Consider the following 15,961-nt stretch of genomic DNA (forward strand, 5'->3'; position numbering starts at 1 on the left):
AAAACCTGCTTAGATGTCTTAGTTAGTTACAATTCAACTGTGTAATGTAAAATGACTGGAGAAGAAACAGTTTGTGTTGTGTGGCCGACAAATAACCATCTTTCAGACGCAGCAGGAGTCTAACAAACGACTTTAAAAAAAAAATAAAATAAAGGAAAAGAAAAAAAAAAAATCAAGAGCTATAAATGAAGCAATTTCACCAAGAGCTGAGGACGAAATGTTTAATTAAAATTAAAAAATACAGAGCACTTTTTGTTGTCTATGATGGTCTATCTCTCCGTCTCCTGAGAGAATATTTATGTCTTCAAAGGGTTTAAAACAAGAAAAATATTATACAATTAAAACAAAAACATGCGCGTCGTGTCCATCTATCAGAGCTACGGTTCTGAACGGGGCTGAGTCGATTGTACTGAAGTGGGTGAATGTCTAGATGAGGTCCTGTGGACGAGGGCCGGCCTACTGCAGCTCAGGGAGGGATGGCAGGGAGGTGGTGGTGGGGGTGGAGATGGGAGATGGAGGCTGAGATGGCTGGATGAACATCAGTACAACGCGTCAGTATTACTGCTTCGAGGCCTCTTGATCTTCTCGATGTTCTTCAGGATCATGTCGTGTAACGTTACCTTCACAGGGGGGGAAAAGGGACAGTATGATCATATGGAAATACAGCAAAGATACTTGCATTAACAGTGAAGTGAGAATTAACAATCGCGACATACGTATTGATTTCGGAGCTCCGAAACTATGATCTTCAGACTGATGTATTCCTTCTCATCAATCTCGGTTACTGTGCGCCGATAGTCCTCCTAATAAAAACAAGAAGATCAACAGATTTGATTAGTCACATCAAATGTCAACACATTTCCTGTTTTTGTGGCCTGAAATCAATTCAATCAAAAGATTTTCTTTTGGATAAAGTAACCTATTAACTTAAATTGTTAATCTTCTGCCACCAGCAGTTGAATTCCTACAGCAAGTAGAAACGGTTGTTTCTCCTAACACTGTATCAGAGCTGCAAGGAGTTACTGCTAATGCAAATCGAATGCTTTCTACTGCTGCTGCTGCTGCTACTTCACATTAATTAACTAACAAATGTGGGTGCTGCTTCTTTTATGGTGAAGTAGTCACAAGAAGCAAAATAAATTTGTTACAAAGGTTAGGGCCAACAACAAGCATCTGGCACTGAAGCTAACAGTGTTTTACAGCTTATGTTCATATCTCACAACAGACACACGGCCTTAATGCTCCAGTGTCTGTTCAAGGATGATTTGGATACACAGAAACACACACGCAGACAAAACAGTCAAAGTAACCTGTGCATGTGGTTGCCGTGACTGGTGCACCGATTGACCAGTAGGAGGCGCTTTTAGACGTTTTGATCTGTTATCTTAGTCCTGATCTGCTCCGAAGCAGGTTAGGTGTAAAACACAAGTTACCGTGGTGATGTAACCACCTTCATAAATCTAAAAGCCCAGGGTTAACTTTGAAGTTAACTCACATTACATTCCTCATGACTGACAGGACTGAATGCTTTAAACAGGCCAACTGTTGTAGTGCTGCTATACTGAGCTGAATTTAAAGCCCCAAATTATCATGAAACCTCATCAACAGAATCATTTTAAATGTGTTCTGTGTTCTGTTCTCAGTACCTTCAGCTTTGTGTTCTTTCTTTTGAGATGATGTCAACTTACCACATGTGGATATTTTGCTATTTTAGAAACCAGCTTTGCCCTTGTGATATAGTATCTATAAGAAAAAGAAAACCATTCATGTAAATTATAAAAGACATGAGCAAGTAAACAAAAAACAAAAACTGCAGCAGCTAAGTGATCTAATGTAGAACCAGTTTGAAGCCTCATAGTCTACTGTAATGTAATACGGTTATACAAACCTTGATATCTGATCGAGGTAAGATGCTGCCTCCCCTTCAACTGTTCTGAGTTCAGCTACCGTCTCCTCCTGGATAGACACTCCAAAGTTGTTCCCATCCTCTATCCTCGGGATAAGCAGCTGAACCCACATTTTGACCTACGGGAAAAAAGAAAACTGCTAAGAAAAGAAAAACAAAAAAGGAATACAACATCTGGATGCTATCAATCAAGTCGGCATGTATGAAAGTTATATCCAAAACACCCACTACTACCTGTCTGGGAAGCTCAGCACATTAAAAGACATTACTTACTGTGTTACATTTCTCTATGAGAGTCCTGATCTCTGGCTTGACCTTTTCAATAAGATCAACAAGATTTCCATTGCTCTTCATCATCCCACCAGGCATGACAAAGACCTTGGTGCCAGTCACTGGGTAACACAGGAAAAGCCGAAAGGGGTAAAATAATTAAGTTAAGGGTGTAAGCTAAGACTGTTGCATAGGATGATTTAAAGACATTTAATGACTTACTAGTCTTATACTCACCCATGTCCTCCCCACCTCCATCCTCCAGCTTCCTCTTTTTGGCATTTTGCTGTGAAACAGATTAAACAGATCTCACTGCTTCTCTGCACACATTTTGAGCAGAGATTAAGATTTAATTCAGCACTAGAACAGAGCCTCACCGCTTCTAGTCCATCATGCAGGTTTGAGAACAGGATGGGGTCTGGCACCGTCAGGTTTATGTCCGAGTGGATCTCCTTCAGTTCGGTGATGTTTATGCTTGGATCCTGTAAAACAACAAGGATACCAGCTCTACAAAATTTCACATCCAAATTACATTAAGTAACTGGACAAGACTAGTGTTCTGGGTATACGACATAAACACTGTGAGACTAGAGAAATTTGTCAGCTGTGTAGTAAGACCACACGAACTGTGGCAGATATCGTTTTAACATGTCTAACTATTTTACACATACGTACATATAATGTGTAAAACTACATATACTGTGAAAGAGGATTTTATCCATTTGTCACCCACTCCCGCCCAAGATGTCCACAAATACAAGACTATACAGTGTGTATTTACCAGCATTAACACATAACTGACCTTAAGGAATTGATCAAGTTCCAGTAACTTCTTTGGGAAAAAATTTGCAACGAGATCTTCTGCCTGAAGGAAATGCAAATCTTTATTTGAGCAACTGAAAAACAAACAGCTGCGTGTGTAACAGTGCCCACAATACATACATTATTTTTGCGTGTAAAATACTTACTTCTGAAGTTATACGTTCCCTGAAAGCATCAACCTGCAAACACAAGTGTCCACACATCAGGTCGGCATGTGCAAAACCATATTAATTTTTGGCCTTGCTAAACGGGCCTGAAGGCACAAGTTTCATTCACCATTAGTGGGTTTATTTCGTTATCACCGCGGGCTGCAATAAAAATGGCTGGCAGTGTGAAAGATAAACACTACAACATTAGATAACATGACGCTATCACCAGGACTGCTTGTTGACTTGGCTAACTTGGCAGCTGAGGCCTCTCTTTTGTTCGTGTGGTCTTCCAGCAGTAGCAGTTATTCATACACACCGCAGTGTAACGTGAACGTCCCTTCATCCCACATGAAACTTAACGTTACCGAGACACGGTACCTGTTTAAAGGGTTGACAGGTGAAATGTAGCAGGCGGGAAATGTGCCGGTTAGCCGCTGCTATCTGCTATTGGCCTGGCCTTATCAGAGCTCTCACATCATGCTACAAAACGTGGCTAACATGCTAGCAAGCAAATGGCAACAACACGTCGTATAACTTTGCCCGGGGTTTCCAAACCAAACCTTACCTTGGTTTTAATTTCATTGTCCACCTTGAGGAGTGAAGACATCTTATGTGATCAGATCTGCGAAGAGCGATTGTCCCAACAGCATTAAATTCACTTGTAAGCGTGTGGCTTATTACCTGTCAGCCACACTTGCGAGCTTAAAGATGACGCCTTTGACACGCGACCGACGCGATGTTTTGACTGCGCGTGCGCGAAACGTCACCGTATTTTTCTAGACGCAGCTGACGATGTAAACAAGAGAAGACAGTCGAGGGCAACAGGGATCAAGTAGGCCGGTGTCGCCGCAAATGATAGCCATTACACACTCATAAACGGCTGACATGGGGCTGCCTGTTACTATTAAAGTCAATTTCCGGGGGAATGTGAAGAGATTTCTGGCTCAGGATTTGGACAAATTGGAGTGGGAATCCGTTGAAGCCTGGGTAAGCAGCTAGCAGAGCGTGTTGGCTAAACGCTGGCGCAGTTTGGTGAAAGGCAGGCCCCGACATGGCCTAACCGCGTAAACACTAGACCGTTTGAAGGACAGTCGACAAAGTAGCGACAAAATGTGTGCTTAGTTTTTAAGCCAGAGAGTACGTTACATTACAGACGAGGAAAGGGAAACCTCCTCGGTTTGACATAACGCGTTGGTACAGTAGCTAGCTGTGGAGGTATTTCCTGATCGTGTCGTTACTGATGTTTTCATAACACGTGTGAGGTAAAAAAGTTCCGGTCAAATATGATGACGTTTGCTGTGCATTTGAGCTCAGCTCTCTTGTATTATCTTTCAGATCAAAGCATCTTTCGGGATCAACCATTTTCAAGTCAAATACTTTGATGAGGATAATGAAGAGGTAAGGAAGTGTGTACGAGTGCTGTAGAGGTGGAAGTTGTTTTGCATTAATACGAAATTCTGATGATGCTTTGCTTTCACTTTTTATTTCAGATATGCATAAACAGTCAAGGTGAGAAAAATGCATTACTTTACTTGAGATGCCTTTAAAGTAGAATATAAACAATATACAAACATATGAGATAAAGATTAAACAGACTGTAGAAATGTATTAGTAGTCTATTGTCCCAGCAACTTACTGTGACTTTGTTTCATTTCAGATGAATATGAAGAAGCCATCAAGGTACTTGGACACCACCGGACACTTTAGAACGATGAGGACACATGGTTACATTTCACAGAAGTGACTGCGCTGAATGTTTTTGTGACTGAAGGAATCAGCCATTCACAGCATAAACAAAAATAGAAAACTCGACTTTATTCATTTAGCACCTTTCATACATACAGAAGTGCTGGCTAGTGATAGCAAAATTGAGAAAACAGACACAAAAAAAACAACAACACTGGATAAAACTGTTATCGCTTTGAAAATTACCACAATAAAACGCATTAAAGATCAGTACGCAAAATGACAGTAAAACAAAACAAGCAGTGTAAAAACCAATGAATAAAACTTAAAAACAAATCCTATAAATATGACTCCAAATTTGAAGCCAGATTTTAAAAAATCCTCAAAAGCCTCATTCATGTTATGGGCAGGATGTGCTGTGTGACACACACATGTTCTTGTTCCAGTTGTTTTTCCCGTCTGGCAGCATTCAGCAAACTGCTGCCAGATGGGAAGAACGTGGTATTAAATTCTGAACAGCTTATTGTTTTTTATTGTCACATGCTTTATTTAGCATTTTGCATATTTCTGTGTCAGCCTCCTGTGGTGTGTGTGTGTTACATGCTTATTTTACACACAGAGTGCCGAGAAGCAGGGGAACCAGTTGCACATGAACGTGTACAAGATGAAAGGGCAGGCCTGTGGAGGCCCCCTGAAGACGGAGGTGAAGGAGCTGAAAGGAGACCTCCGGCCTGCTCCTCCGTACCCGTCGAGGGTCAAAACCGTGGACAAAGGCACACAGGTCACCCCGGAGAGAGAAGCTGTAAGCAACCAAACAGATTTCATCCACTTCCTCTGCTTTCTCCTTCTTAAACACATGCAGTGTTTGCAGTGTTTTTGGCATTGACAAAAGCTACAGTAAATTTTTGCTGTAGAAGCACATCCGATAACAACTGAATGTGAGTCAGTTGTGTCTAATTATTTAAATCAGGCTCGTCTCTGAAGTTAATTTAACTTGGCACGTGTTTGATGTAAGTCTGATGTGTTCTGATGCAGGTGACAGTAAAGGACACCAAGGGGAACAAACCGGAAGATGAGCCACCTCCCATGTGGTTCAGATCCTACATGGAGAAAGTAAGATTTAATTTTTAATTTTATTTGTTTTTTAATGTAAAGCAGTGCCTTTACCTTTAATCTTTCATGTATGATTAATACATATTTTTTATTCCAAATGCACCTTCAGCTGCTGCACTTTCAGTTGCATTGTATAAGTGACTGTGCAGTGACAATAAAGACTATTTTATCTTATTTGGAATCAAAACAAAAACAAACTGTATTTTTTCACAGTTTAAAGATGAGGTGGTGAAAGAGGTAGTGGAAAGGATGTGCAGTGACTTTTCCGGCCAGTGTTGTACCCACAAATCATCTGATGGGCCCCATGAGGCCGGCGGGGCTATTGGCGGTCCAATAGGGCCCCGGCCGGGCCCCTCCACCGCTAATGGGTCCCTTGGCTACACCCCAAACTGCAGCAGCTGCAACAAACTCACCTCTGATGGGGCCTACAAGTGCAGGTAGGCATGGAACACGTTCTAATATAATGAGACGTGTTTTGACGAAAGGAGTAAGTAAGTTTGAAGCTGGGGACTGTTGGATTTTCAAACGCAGACTTTGATCAAACGTGACACACATCATGCAAGTCCAGAAAATGTTTTAGCTGATGAATCAATAAGTGTCAGACACACTTTTTATGGTCCGTTGTGCGTTTGAGTACACTCTTTGTCTGTGAGTCTGTTTTCTGTGTCCTCTAAACAGATTTTCCATCTTCCATGTTTTTTGTGCTTTCCTGCCAGTGTGTGCCCATCCTGCATCCTGTGTGAGATGTGCAGACATAGCCATGACCCCAGCCACAACCTCGTGAGAACCAAGACGCCTCTCTCCATCCCCGAGCACGGAATGTCGGGAGAGCTGAGGTAAACCCGCAAGCCTGAGAACAAATCTTCCCACGTCTAAAACCACTAAGACATTTTTAACTTGTAACAGTGTTAGCCCTTGTTGCTGTCACTTCTTCTGTTCTTCTGTCTGGAATAAAACATCAGTATAAATAGCCGCAAAGCAGGACTGAAAAAAATCCATTAGCAGCTAGATTACTGTAAATACTGAATTACGAGTGTGTATGAGTTTTGCTCTTGGAAAATAAACGTTTGATAGTCAACAAATAGGTGTTCCTGATGACATTTCAAACCAGGTTCCCAAGGCGAGGAGACAGGACAGTGCGCAAGGCCGAGCGACAGCGCCTCAAAGCTGAAAGGAGGCAGCTAAGAGCTGAAGTGAAGGAAATCAAGAAGAAACTGAGACTGGAGAAAAGGGGGCTGCAGTGGAGTGGGCCCTCTACCTCAGGCAGAGCCAACCTGACAAACATGGCCTCCGCATCAACACAGGTCCCAGCCCTGCCCCCCCCTGCTGCCTCAGAAACAGCCTCAGGTCCAGCCCCAGCCCAAGGTCCCATCCCTGCCCCGGTCCCTGATCCCCAGGCCTCCAGTCCAGAGTAAGCGCCACCTCGGAAGGGCGTCCGACAGTGCTGGGTACCTCGAACCCAGCATGGATGCAATAAAGTCTTTTTTTTCCAAGACAAGAAATCAAAATATGCCATCTTTGTAATCTAGTCTGTATGAGTGTGTCGCTGGCTGCTCTGGGGTGGTGGAAAAACTACCTCAATGTGAAAACTGCTGCTGCTGCTGCTTCATAGATTTTCTAAGAAAATTTGCTTTTGAGCTGCAAAAAAAATCTGGGGTCCTGCTTTTTTGATTCGTAGAGAACAAAAGAGATGGGTATTTAAAGAAACCAGGGCCGTTTTCAACAATGCTCTGTACACTTGAAACTAGGGGTCCCGGGGTCTCGCACACGTCCTTGGTGCCCACTATGGCCGCCTTGTTTCTGGATGAAAATCTGCCGGACGGCACCCGTCTGGAGCCTGGTACCAAGTTCATCAAATACTGGAAGATGAGGAACTCGGGCACTATCAGCTGGACCTCAGAGACTAAGGTACCCCCCACCACCACCACCACCCTTCAGGAGGACAGGCTGCACTCTCTCTTTGCCCCCCCCCCCCTGCTTCACTTCCACTTTGAGTCCCCACTCAGCTCATTGCCTCCTTCTTCTTATCCACTAACACCAGCTAAGATTTCTTACCCAGCCAGAAACGACTAGCACCCTTTTTGTTTTGAGATGTTTATCATTTGAATTCAGTTGAATCTGCGTTGTGGTTTAAGTTTTTAAGTCTTTGTTGTCGTTTGAGTGTGTGTGTGTGTGTGTTCATCCCTCACTTTCGGTATTCTTTTTCTGCTGCGTGACTTGGGTTGCGTGCTCTTGTCTTTGTGCTTTTTCGCATGCGTATTCCTATTTTGTGTTTTTGTGTATGTGTGTACGTGCACCCAGCTAGCGTTCATGTGGGGAAACCTCAGCCTGGCGTCAGAGGAGAAGAGGGAGGTGCCGGTCCCCTCGCTGCTGCCCGGACAAGTGGGAGTGGTCAGTGTGGCCTTTGTCGCTCCCGTGATGGAGGGGACGTACACCTCCCACTGGCGGCTGGCGCACTGCGGGTGTCAGTTTGGCCCGCGTGTCTGGTGCAGCATCGTGGTCGAACATGGCGACAGCCGCAGCGCTCTCAGGCATCAGAGCAATCGACTGGCAAGTCCGCTACCCAGTGACACCCTGTGCAGCAGAACATCAGCTGTTGACATGTGCATCTAGAGTATTTGTGAGGCCTCAGTAACAAAGTAGATTTACTCAAGTACAAGTTTGAGGTGCTTGTACTTTACTTGAGTATATCCTCGTACTTCTGCTCCACTAATAAGCTTATGAAATACAACACATAAAGATGAAACCAGTGGTTCCAAACAGTTTGGTGTCACAAATACAAGCAAATAAATAAAATTATAAACAGATTTGTGGAGCAGGACTTTGTTTTTTTTTGTTTTTATTTCCTCTCCCATTAATCGCTTCATGACCCCTCTGATTTATCTGGTGACCCTTTGAAGGGGCCTGACTCCTAGTTTGGGAACCACTGGATAAAACTGTAGTAGTTAAAATCATCATGTCCATACATTTTATCAGATTAACAGTCGCAGTGGACATTTTACTGCACAATCAGTACTATTATGTTTGTTACTTTAAGTATATTTTGCTGATAATGCGAGTAGGAGTATTTTCACACAGTTGTATTGATACTTTTATTTCAGTAAAGAATTGAAGTACTTCTACCACTACAATTGCCTTTTCTGAAAAAGTATTTAAATGATTTGATGGCAGCGTAAGACAGTCTATAAGTCCTGGTTCCAGAATACAACTGTAAAAATACGTGAACAGAGATGTTTGTGATTAGAGTTTAAAGAAAAGAAAACCCCCAGAAACAATTAATCCAGATTATTACTGGAATCCAAAGGGACACTTGACTCTGACTTATACAACACAAAGGGTCGTCTTTGAATGCACACAGTAGTGACACTAATGATGCCATTGTTGTGTGTGCTTCAGAAGGAGGAGCTGAGGCCAGTGGAGAAGGAGAAGGAGGTTAGGTCCAAGGACAGCGGCCCTGGCTTGTCTGTAGACCTGAACCATGATGACTACTACTTCCCTTCGGTCGACCTGCTGACTGCACAGGTGCTCACTCAGAAAGCTCAGGCGTTCAGCTCCCCAAAACATGTTTTAGTTAATATTCTTCTTGAGTAGAACAGCATTTATTCTCTTTGCATCCTTTTTTTTTTTTTTTAGGATCTACTGTCATTCGAGCTGCTGGATATAAATATTGTGCAAGAGCTGGAGAAGGTTCCCAATAACACGCCTGTGGGTAAGCATTGCCTGAGGCTCAATCGATGGAGAGGAATTCAGCTTCATTCCTTCCAAAATCGGCTTTTGTCGGGAACATCTGTTACCTCCAAAGTTTGTTTTGACTCTGTCAGGGCTTGGATATGCACTAACATTCTCTCTCGTCGTCAACACTTAAATATGTTAATATGTTGTAATGTGTCAATGTGTAGACTTGACGCCCTGCATATCCCCTCTGCCCCATGACGCACCAGTGTTGGAGAAGGCCATCGCTTCACAGATAAAAGAAGACGCAGAGGTCACAGGGGTCAGAAAACTGTTTGGTAAGACTGCTTCTGTCCCGTCAAACATCCGCAGTATTGTGTGATTAAAGAGTGTTCACGTGATGATGATGATGGTGATGATGGTGGTTACAGGACAAGGAAAGGCAAATTCAGCAAATAAAAAGGATTCGCTGAGGCAGAAGTTCATGTATGTCAATCGTGGGTCATTGAGCCAAAATGTTAAAGGGTGAAGGTGAAGTTTGTTTGGGAGCGCTGCTGCGTATATGAGAAATGCTGTTTAAAGCATCTGGTGGCTGCTGAGTGGTGTTGTGTTGCGTCTGGGGGTGTGGAGATAGAAAGAAGTGACCTAACTGGACTTTTCTGTAGTCTTTTAGCCTTGTTTCTGCTGGAGGTTACGTTATCGCTACTCACATAACACACCTGAATCTTGGGCCACACTGTCAGTGAGCGAGTTGCATTGTGACTAAAGTAGGCCCCAAGTTTTAAGGAAGAAGAACAGGTGGAATACAAAAGATGATTTCTCTGATTCTGCTGCATTGTTTCTGATTCCGTTTTTTTTCATGAAGTGAAATATTCAAATATCAGCGGCGAAACCTTTTAATATATTTTGCCTAGGAGCGAAGCTGACGCAGCAGAGGGAGCTGCTGGAGCCTGTGGCCCAGGAGGAGGACAAGGAGGAGGACATCAGCGGGGCCCAGTTCCTCTGTGAGACCGTCATCCGATCCCTCACCATGGAGGAAGCCCCTGATCACAGACCTCTGCGCAGAGCTCAGCACAGCAGCCAAAAACCACAGGGTGACCGAAATCATCAAGCAGAAACACAGAACATTTTGTGTTGCGTTCACAGGTTGTTACATTACAAGATAATCACACTTTGTCTTTTCTTCTTATTTCCTAAAAACTTTCCAGCTGTTTCCCGAGGACCCAGCTTTTGCTTCAAGACAGCTGAGACTTTGCAAGAAGGAAACGAAGAGATCTGTGCAGTAAGACTTGAGAGTTCAGCTCTGCCTCCCGACACTGGACTCAGTCAGATCGACCAGGAAGAGGAGACAAAGCCAGGTGAGGAAACGACTTCCAGGTCCAATTCAGGTTCAGATTTTCGCTAAACGTTTCTCTAATGTCGTTATCCTTTTCTGTACATTACGAAATATTTCAAAAAGCATGAAAAAACTGCCTGAGTTAACTTATTTTAAAACATTTCCTCGTCATAACTTGTAGCATTGAATTAGTCAGGCCTCGCTTGTCATTTTGATGTCTTTGTTTTGGTCACATTTAAGTTCTTCTGCTGGAACCAGCGAATGAAAACCTGCGTCTCAGTTCATGTCTTGGTAACGAGGATGAAGACGTCATGGGCTTAGATGACATTCAGAACTTGAGAGACACTCAAGTAGAGAAAGATGGGGGTGCAACCAGAGGAGAAGACTGGGAAGAGGTGGAGTTTCAAACTTTTTATTTTAACATTTATGTTTTGTTTTACAGGCCAAAGCAGATCATAAATTATGATTAGTATGAAGTCCATAACTGCCACCATCTTCTCCTCCTGTGTCTCAGGTCAGCAGCCAGACCTCCTCAGTCTCCTCCTGTGACGATTACATCATTGTCCTCCCAGACTGCTTCGACACCAGCCGGCCTCTGGGCGAGTCCATGTACAGCTCTGCCTTGTCGCAGCCCGACACGTCTGCTGCTGCGAATGTAACCAGTCCAGACATACTGCAGGAGAAGGAAACTGACTCGGCTCCCAAGTCAAGCAGGGCAGCACCACCGAGGGAGGAGCAGGAGAGCACAGAGGAGGTCAGTGCTGAGGATTCACTGGTGAACACGTGGCCTCCGGCTGTCCCTCCCACCCACAGCAGTGTCAGCCAGATGCTGTGTGCCTCCCAAAACCTTGATGCTGTGACGCTCACCCCTGAAGTGGTGCCACCGCCGGCGCTGCCCGACCCCCTGCTGCCCCCGCCGGCCCTCTACTCACCCAGGTGAGTGTAATATCTACAGTGATATTATAGACATTTAAGGTGTGTATTTTATGTGGGTTTGTATGGGCTTGGGGTTTAATGTCTTTTTAATCAAAAATACAGTGAAATTATGAAAGAAGTAGAGCAATTTAAACTGTATTTATGTGTTGTGTTTGTTGCCTGTCGGGTATCCCTACACATTCAGATCATTCTCTTGTCTTTGCTTGAATTCTTCTCTCTGCTGTTTCTGTCTCAGGTCTGAGGCACTGTACCTGGCTGAGGACCCCAGTCCTCCCGTTGATCCATATGAGCCACACCAACCGAGGGTCCACCTAAATGGTGAGTTTTACTCTTTGAATCGCTGAATACGTGTATATTACAGTAACACAGTGCAAACTGGCTCACATGGAGCAGCACATTGATTTCACCTTGGATTGTTAAGAGTTATGGGCTCTCAACGGAAACATGTTTTCCCTCTTTGTGGTAATACAGGAAGTAAGATGTTTCAGGATTTGTAGCTTCAGCAGAATTCTTTGTTCCTCCTCTCACGATATGCGTGTTGGTTATGTGTTGTTATTTCTGCTCTGCAGTGTCATCTGGTCTGTCAAGATCAGCAGGCTCAGCATCCAGTGCCTTTGAGACCTATAACCCCAGACCCAGCAACGCTTTGCAGCCAAGGTGCAGTGCGGCAGAGACTTCTGCACTTCAGTTTCACCGGTCTCTGACCGGATCTGTTAACTTTTGGCAAATAACAAGTTGGTATAATCAAACATTGGTTAACAGGAACTTGGCAGGAACAGGTTGTTCTCTGCCGTGCTGTTAAATAAACCGGTTGTAACCACATCTTTTGTCTTTAGGGGCCAAGGAGGCATCACGGAGGGGTTTGTCAAGGGGGCCCTTTCTGTGGCAGCGTCTGCTTACAAAGCTCTCTTCACTGGACCAAATTGTTCAATTCAGGTACATCAGACAGCAACTCTTCAGCATGCATAAATTACAAGAGCAAACACGATGGCAATGTTACGTCTCCAACAAAGAAGTCAGCTGACGATTCTCCAATGCTACGAACTCCCATAAATTTCCCTTGAAAGTCGGTAGAGACTGAGACACGCCTAAAAAGGGAGTGAATGTTAGGGGACGGACATAAACATGGGTGTTGTTCTGAGTCAGCTGGATGTGTAAATGGGTAACTACTTGCTAACAAGTTCATCATAAAAGCTTTACAAGATCATGTGTCACAGTGTTTCCACGGCCTCCTCCCAACTCAGCTGCTCAAGAATGTGACTGTTAAAGGAACCTGCTGATAATCACGATGTCTAGTCTGACTGACAAGGGTGACTTTTTAAATAGATCGAGAGATACTTTATTCGTCCCCAGGGGAAATTTACTCTCACACAAAACTCATGCAGTCTATGTAGTCAGTGAAACAGGAAGTTGTGTTGTAATCCAGTTTTCCCTGAATTGTGTCAACTACTTAACCTTAACCACCTGGCAAGTCGAGTTCTGGGGAAGCAAAAGTCTTTTCTCTGTGGTTCCAAACCTTGGGTCTTATTTTGTTAAAGCTGGCTCAAAAAAGTGGTAACTGCGTTATGTTCAGGTAGAAAGTTGTGGAAGTCGGTCAAACTGACAGCGATCCTGTTAAACTGCTCTGCGGATTTGAAAAACTTACGAGTTGCGGGCTCCAATTCGCACAAATTCTTGTGATCACACCAATAATCCCACCTTCTCTACATTTACCCTCATCTCACCTATGCCCCACCCCACATTTCCTTGTAGCGAGGCATCGACCCAGCCACCCGACAGGACCCATCCATGATGGCGATGCTGCTGGAAATGGGCTTCAGAGACCAGCGGCTCAACCAGCGGCTGCTGAGGAAGCACGGCTACAGCCTGCTGCACACGGTCAACGAGCTGGTGCAGATGGCCGAGGACAGCCAGAACAAGGCTGTCAACGCTCAGCACTGAGGGAGGGAAAGGCGACGGCGAGGATGTAAAGGACTGACGGGAAGTTGTTTTGCTTTCAAAGTAAAGAGAATATTTAGATAACGACCTGCTTATCTCTCGCCCTTTTCGGTGTCTAGATTTATTTTTTAATTGCTTGAAAGAAGAGACAGAGGAAACCTATTATGATTCATGCATCTGATTTGATTTTTAGAAAGCGGATCGTTTGTTTGGATCAGCAGTCATAACAAGACACCAAGATCACGCAAAGCATAAAAATGAAAGAGGAACATTTATTTCTAGAAATTCGCTTCTCCTGCCTTTGCCTTTAATTTACCTTCAAAGTAATTGAATTAATCCACAAACCATGCACACTTGTAAATGATTATGAGTACTCATTAAAATGCCTTGTTTACCTGGGCCAGAGAGCCTTACCTGTTGGTCAGAAGGAGCAGGAGCTGCATTTGAGTGCGCATTTCAGCTCTTCGTCTTAGTGTTTGTGTGGCTGTCGTAGCTGCTTCCTCGGCGCTGAAAAAAACTTGTCTTTCTCACAAACAGAGCCGTGAAAATAAATATCGCTGAATGTCACGAAAAGATAGAAATGTTCTGAAAAAGCAGCCAGCTTGCATTTAGGACCATGCTACCGAAGCTACACGGATGTTCTGGGCGTTAAGGGTCAGCAGCGCAGTAGTGAGAACAACAGATATTTAGGACTTTTTCTCGATTATCGTAGTGAAATCTGCCTAAACAATGCAATTTTTTCTGTATCAGAGTACTGTTATTTTAGACGTTGACATGTGGAATGTATACAAAACTGTCCGAACGGGTCGCTGTTCGGACTCGGATGTTTTCTACTGCTTTTTAGGAGACACCTGCATGACAGGTAGAGGCTTTAGAGATGAGTCGTGTTCTCGTGGTCTTAGCACAGTCACAGTGGAAAATGTCCCGCTTTGCATTTTCAAACCCCCCCCACCCCCAGCCCAACCACACACCTCCACCCCCAGCCCAACCACACACCTGCACCCCCCAGCCCCAACCACACACCCCCCCACCAGCCCCAACCACAATCACACACACCCCCCAGCCTGCATTCTCACATGTCGTTATTCAACCACAAGCCCAGCAACAGTCACATAGCATTAATTCAGGATGTCTCTAACAACACATTCCTCAATCTTATAGCGGAACCAAGTATATTTTATTACATTACATTGCCTTTATGAGAGATGATTATCAGTTTACTGAAAAATACATGTTGTGATTTGACATTCGTGGCGTGTGTGTGTGTGTGCGTGTGTTTGCAGATTTAAGTTGATGTTAATTTGAATTATTCCTCCTGCGTGTGTGTGGTTGAGGAGTTTTTGAACCATATTTTTTCCTGTCATGTTTTAATGAATCATGCTCTAGAGAATAATTCTGAATACTATCTACTTCTGTATGCTCGTCAAATTACTCCTCTGTCACCGAGTGTATATGTTAAATACCCTTCAACTGTCAATCTGCCAATAAACTATTTGCACATCTCTTGTCTCTTTGCCCCTCTTTTAGTTAAGTGTCTAAATGTAGGCCACCACATTGTGTGCGCTGTGTATTTTATATGCAGTGCATTTTGTACTGTGCTAACTGTACAGTGTGAAAAGCACTGAGGTTGCAGAACAAAGTGTGTACTGCAGCTTTGACAGGAAAGAGGAACATAGCTTTAACATTTTCATAGTACCATGAACTGCAGTATCAACTAGTGCAGCATTATAATACAATCTCAGGGTCTCGTAGAGGAGCTGATACAATCTAAATTTTATTTTAATTATTTTTCTTGCGTTATTGTGCATATAACTAAATTTGCTTGCAGCAAAAGTTTAACATTTTGGTAACTATTCGCTTTTTGGTGGAGAGTTGATAAGATCAATACGAGTCACAAGCTAAGCTACACACAGCAGTTAGCACTTAGCTTAGCTTAGCCTGGCACAAAGGTTGGAAATGGGCCTCGTCTTGGCTAAACTTCAAAAATATACACCTACAAAGCTATCGTAAGTGATGTTGGTAAATGTTTTTGAACCCTGAAGAAAGTCAGGCTTGCAGTTTCCTCCTGTTTTCCAGTCTTCATGATAAGCTTAGAGAACCAGCTTCAACCTTACAAAATCTTCTCATCTCACT

General features: G+C 43.6%; 2 protein-coding genes across 2 annotated transcripts; one reads left to right on the forward strand and one right to left on the reverse strand.

Moving 5' to 3' along the window:
* Positions 1 to 207: 207 nt before the first annotated feature.
* On the reverse strand, positions 208 to 3,880 carry psme3 (proteasome activator subunit 3). The gene is made up of 10 exons (XM_046376528.1): positions 3,713 to 3,880; positions 3,145 to 3,177; positions 2,979 to 3,041; positions 2,554 to 2,658; positions 2,414 to 2,462; positions 2,180 to 2,298; positions 1,889 to 2,025; positions 1,689 to 1,743; positions 717 to 803; positions 208 to 620 (listed from the first exon to the last, which is right to left on the reverse strand). The coding sequence occupies exons 1-10, from the start codon at positions 3,752 to 3,754 to the stop codon at positions 540 to 542; spliced, it is 771 nt and encodes a 256-aa protein (XP_046232484.1). The 5' UTR covers positions 3,755 to 3,880; the 3' UTR covers positions 208 to 539.
* Positions 3,881 to 3,907: 27 nt separating this feature from the next.
* nbr1a (NBR1 autophagy cargo receptor a) lies at positions 3,908 to 15,330 on the forward strand. Its single transcript, XM_046376524.1, has 22 exons — positions 3,908 to 4,134; positions 4,483 to 4,545; positions 4,638 to 4,656; positions 4,805 to 4,827; positions 5,453 to 5,635; positions 5,869 to 5,946; positions 6,160 to 6,383; positions 6,663 to 6,782; positions 7,058 to 7,357; positions 7,695 to 7,854; positions 8,248 to 8,496; positions 9,343 to 9,468; positions 9,580 to 9,655; positions 9,846 to 9,956; positions 10,533 to 10,712; positions 10,827 to 10,976; positions 11,195 to 11,349; positions 11,469 to 11,890; positions 12,126 to 12,208; positions 12,460 to 12,547; positions 12,727 to 12,826; positions 13,643 to 15,330. The coding sequence occupies exons 1-22, from the start codon at positions 4,033 to 4,035 to the stop codon at positions 13,829 to 13,831; spliced, it is 3,201 nt and encodes a 1,066-aa protein (XP_046232480.1). The 5' UTR covers positions 3,908 to 4,032; the 3' UTR covers positions 13,832 to 15,330.
* Positions 15,331 to 15,961: the final 631 nt, after the last annotated feature.

The sequence above is a fragment of the Scatophagus argus genome, chromosome 21 (genome assembly GCF_020382885.2).
Source record: "Scatophagus argus isolate fScaArg1 chromosome 21, fScaArg1.pri, whole genome shotgun sequence".
Lineage (NCBI taxonomy): Eukaryota > Metazoa > Chordata > Actinopteri > Scatophagidae > Scatophagus > Scatophagus argus.

Bases quoted from the DNA above. Each gene is read 5' to 3' on its own strand.
- psme3 (XM_046376528.1), bottom strand. From the start codon at position 3,754: ATGTCTTCACTCCTCAAGGTGGACAATGAAATTAAAACCAAG. The intron at 2,463-2,553 runs GTGAGGCTCTGT...TCTGTTTCACAG, and splicing joins TGCATGATGGACTAGAAGCG to CAAAATGCCAAAAAGAGGAA. The intron at 804-1,688 runs GTAAGTTGACAT...TGTTTTTATTAG, and splicing joins TAGCAAAATATCCACATGTG to GAGGACTATCGGCGCACAGT.
- nbr1a (XM_046376524.1), top strand. From the start codon at position 4,033: ATGGGGCTGCCTGTTACTATTAAAGTCAATTTCCGGGGGAATGTGAAG. The intron at 11,350-11,468 runs GTGGAGTTTCAA...CCTGTGTCTCAG, and splicing joins GAGGAGAAGACTGGGAAGAG to GTCAGCAGCCAGACCTCCTC. The intron at 12,209-12,459 runs GTGAGTTTTACT...TCTGCTCTGCAG, and splicing joins ACCGAGGGTCCACCTAAATG to TGTCATCTGGTCTGTCAAGA.